The sequence below is a fragment of the Sinocyclocheilus anshuiensis genome, unplaced genomic scaffold, assembly GCF_001515605.1.
Source record: "Sinocyclocheilus anshuiensis isolate Anshui unplaced genomic scaffold, SAMN03320099.WGS_v1.1 scaffold3480, whole genome shotgun sequence".
In the NCBI taxonomy this organism is placed as follows: domain Eukaryota; kingdom Metazoa; phylum Chordata; class Actinopteri; order Cypriniformes; family Cyprinidae; genus Sinocyclocheilus; species Sinocyclocheilus anshuiensis.
In genome coordinates, this window is record NW_015552856.1 from 1 (window position 1) to 1,410 (window position 1,410).

The 1,410-nt window shown below is 37.0% G+C and overlaps 1 protein-coding gene across 1 annotated transcript in view; it reads left to right on the forward strand.

Moving 5' to 3' along the window:
* Positions 1 to 336: 336 nt before the first annotated feature.
* The window catches only part of LOC107668149 (zinc finger protein 239-like), a gene marked incomplete at its 5' end in the record, with an annotated part of 35,992 nt that continues 34,918 nt past the window's right edge, over positions 337 to 1,410 (forward strand). Inside the window, 2 exons of the mRNA XM_016459941.1 lie at positions 337 to 622; positions 707 to 1,011. Of these exons, the coding sequence (XP_016315427.1) occupies positions 337 to 622; positions 707 to 1,011 (591 nt within the window). The remainder of the gene's footprint in view (positions 623 to 706; positions 1,012 to 1,410) is intronic.

Sequence of the window (1,410 nt, forward strand, 5' to 3'; positions counted from 1 at the left end):
TGCCTGATGAAGGTCAGTGGACCGAAACTTTGCTTGTGCTTTTAAGAATAAATTGCTATATTTATCCAGTACTGATAGTGTGCGGGATTGCATCTTTTTATATTTTGGATTCAACAGTGTTGTTGGACTATTTTTCCTACGCACCTATAATTTTTTCAGGTGTGCTGAGTTTGTGTTGATTGAAAACTAATAATTAGAAAAGCAGTGCACCTCATTCATGGAAAGTTTCAGGGACGTATAATTTATAAAATTACATCAAATTGATCAAAAGTTTGTAATACAATTGTCTACTTTCCGCTGTTATACCAGGGTTAATTTTTTAACAAGTTAATAAAGATTTACTGTTTTTACTTTTGTTGCAGGGTTGATTGAAGATAATGAGGAGAAAGAAGAATTGCGTGAAGTTGAGGAGAAAAATCATGTCAAAAGTGGAGAAAAACCCAAACAGAAAGATTTAAATAAAAAAAGAGCCAAGAAATATTTCACCTGCACTCAGTGTGGAAAGAGTTTCACATACAAACATACCCTTGATGTTCACATGAGAGTTCATACTGGAGAGAAACCATTCACTTGTGATCAGTGCGGGAAGAGTTTCAAGCAATCATCACACCTTTATGCTCACATGAGGATCCACACAAGAGATATGATGTACCCTTGTGATCAATGCGGCAAAACGTTTCTTTGGGCATCAGCTCTGAAAACTCACCTGGCAGTTCATACGAAGGAGAAGCCGCATTCATGTTCTGAATGTGGAAAGAGTTTTTCACTGCTGCGGAGTTTACAGAAACATGAGAAAATGCATGCTGATGTGAGAGAGTACATGTGCTTTGAGTGTGAAAAGACTTTTACTTCAGCTGCACGTTTGAAACTACATGAGAGGATCCACACTGGAGAAAAACCTTACACGTGTTCACACTGTGACGAGAGATTCAGTCAGGTATCACATCTGAAAATACATGAGAGGATCCACACTGGAGAGAAACCGTACAAGTGTTCACACTGTGACAAGAGATTCAGACGGTCAGAACACCTAAAAATACATGAGAGGATTCACACTGGAGGAAAATTTTATATGTGACGCTGGACCACAAAACCAGTCATAAAGGTCAATTAAAAAAAAAAATGTAGATGTATCCATCATCTTAAAGCTGAATAAATAAGCTTTCCATTAATATATATGGAAAATGGATATTGTTACGATAGGATAATATTTGGCCAAAATACAGCTATTTGAGAATCTGGAATCTTAATATAATATATATAGTATATATATTAGGCAGCAAGTGAACATTTTGTCCTCAAAGTTGATGTGTTCGAAGCAGGAAAAAAAATCAAAGCGTAGCATTAGTTCTGGCAGGTCACGTTAGTCAAGCTCGCATCAGCTGACTCTCAGCTGATCCACGTCTACCT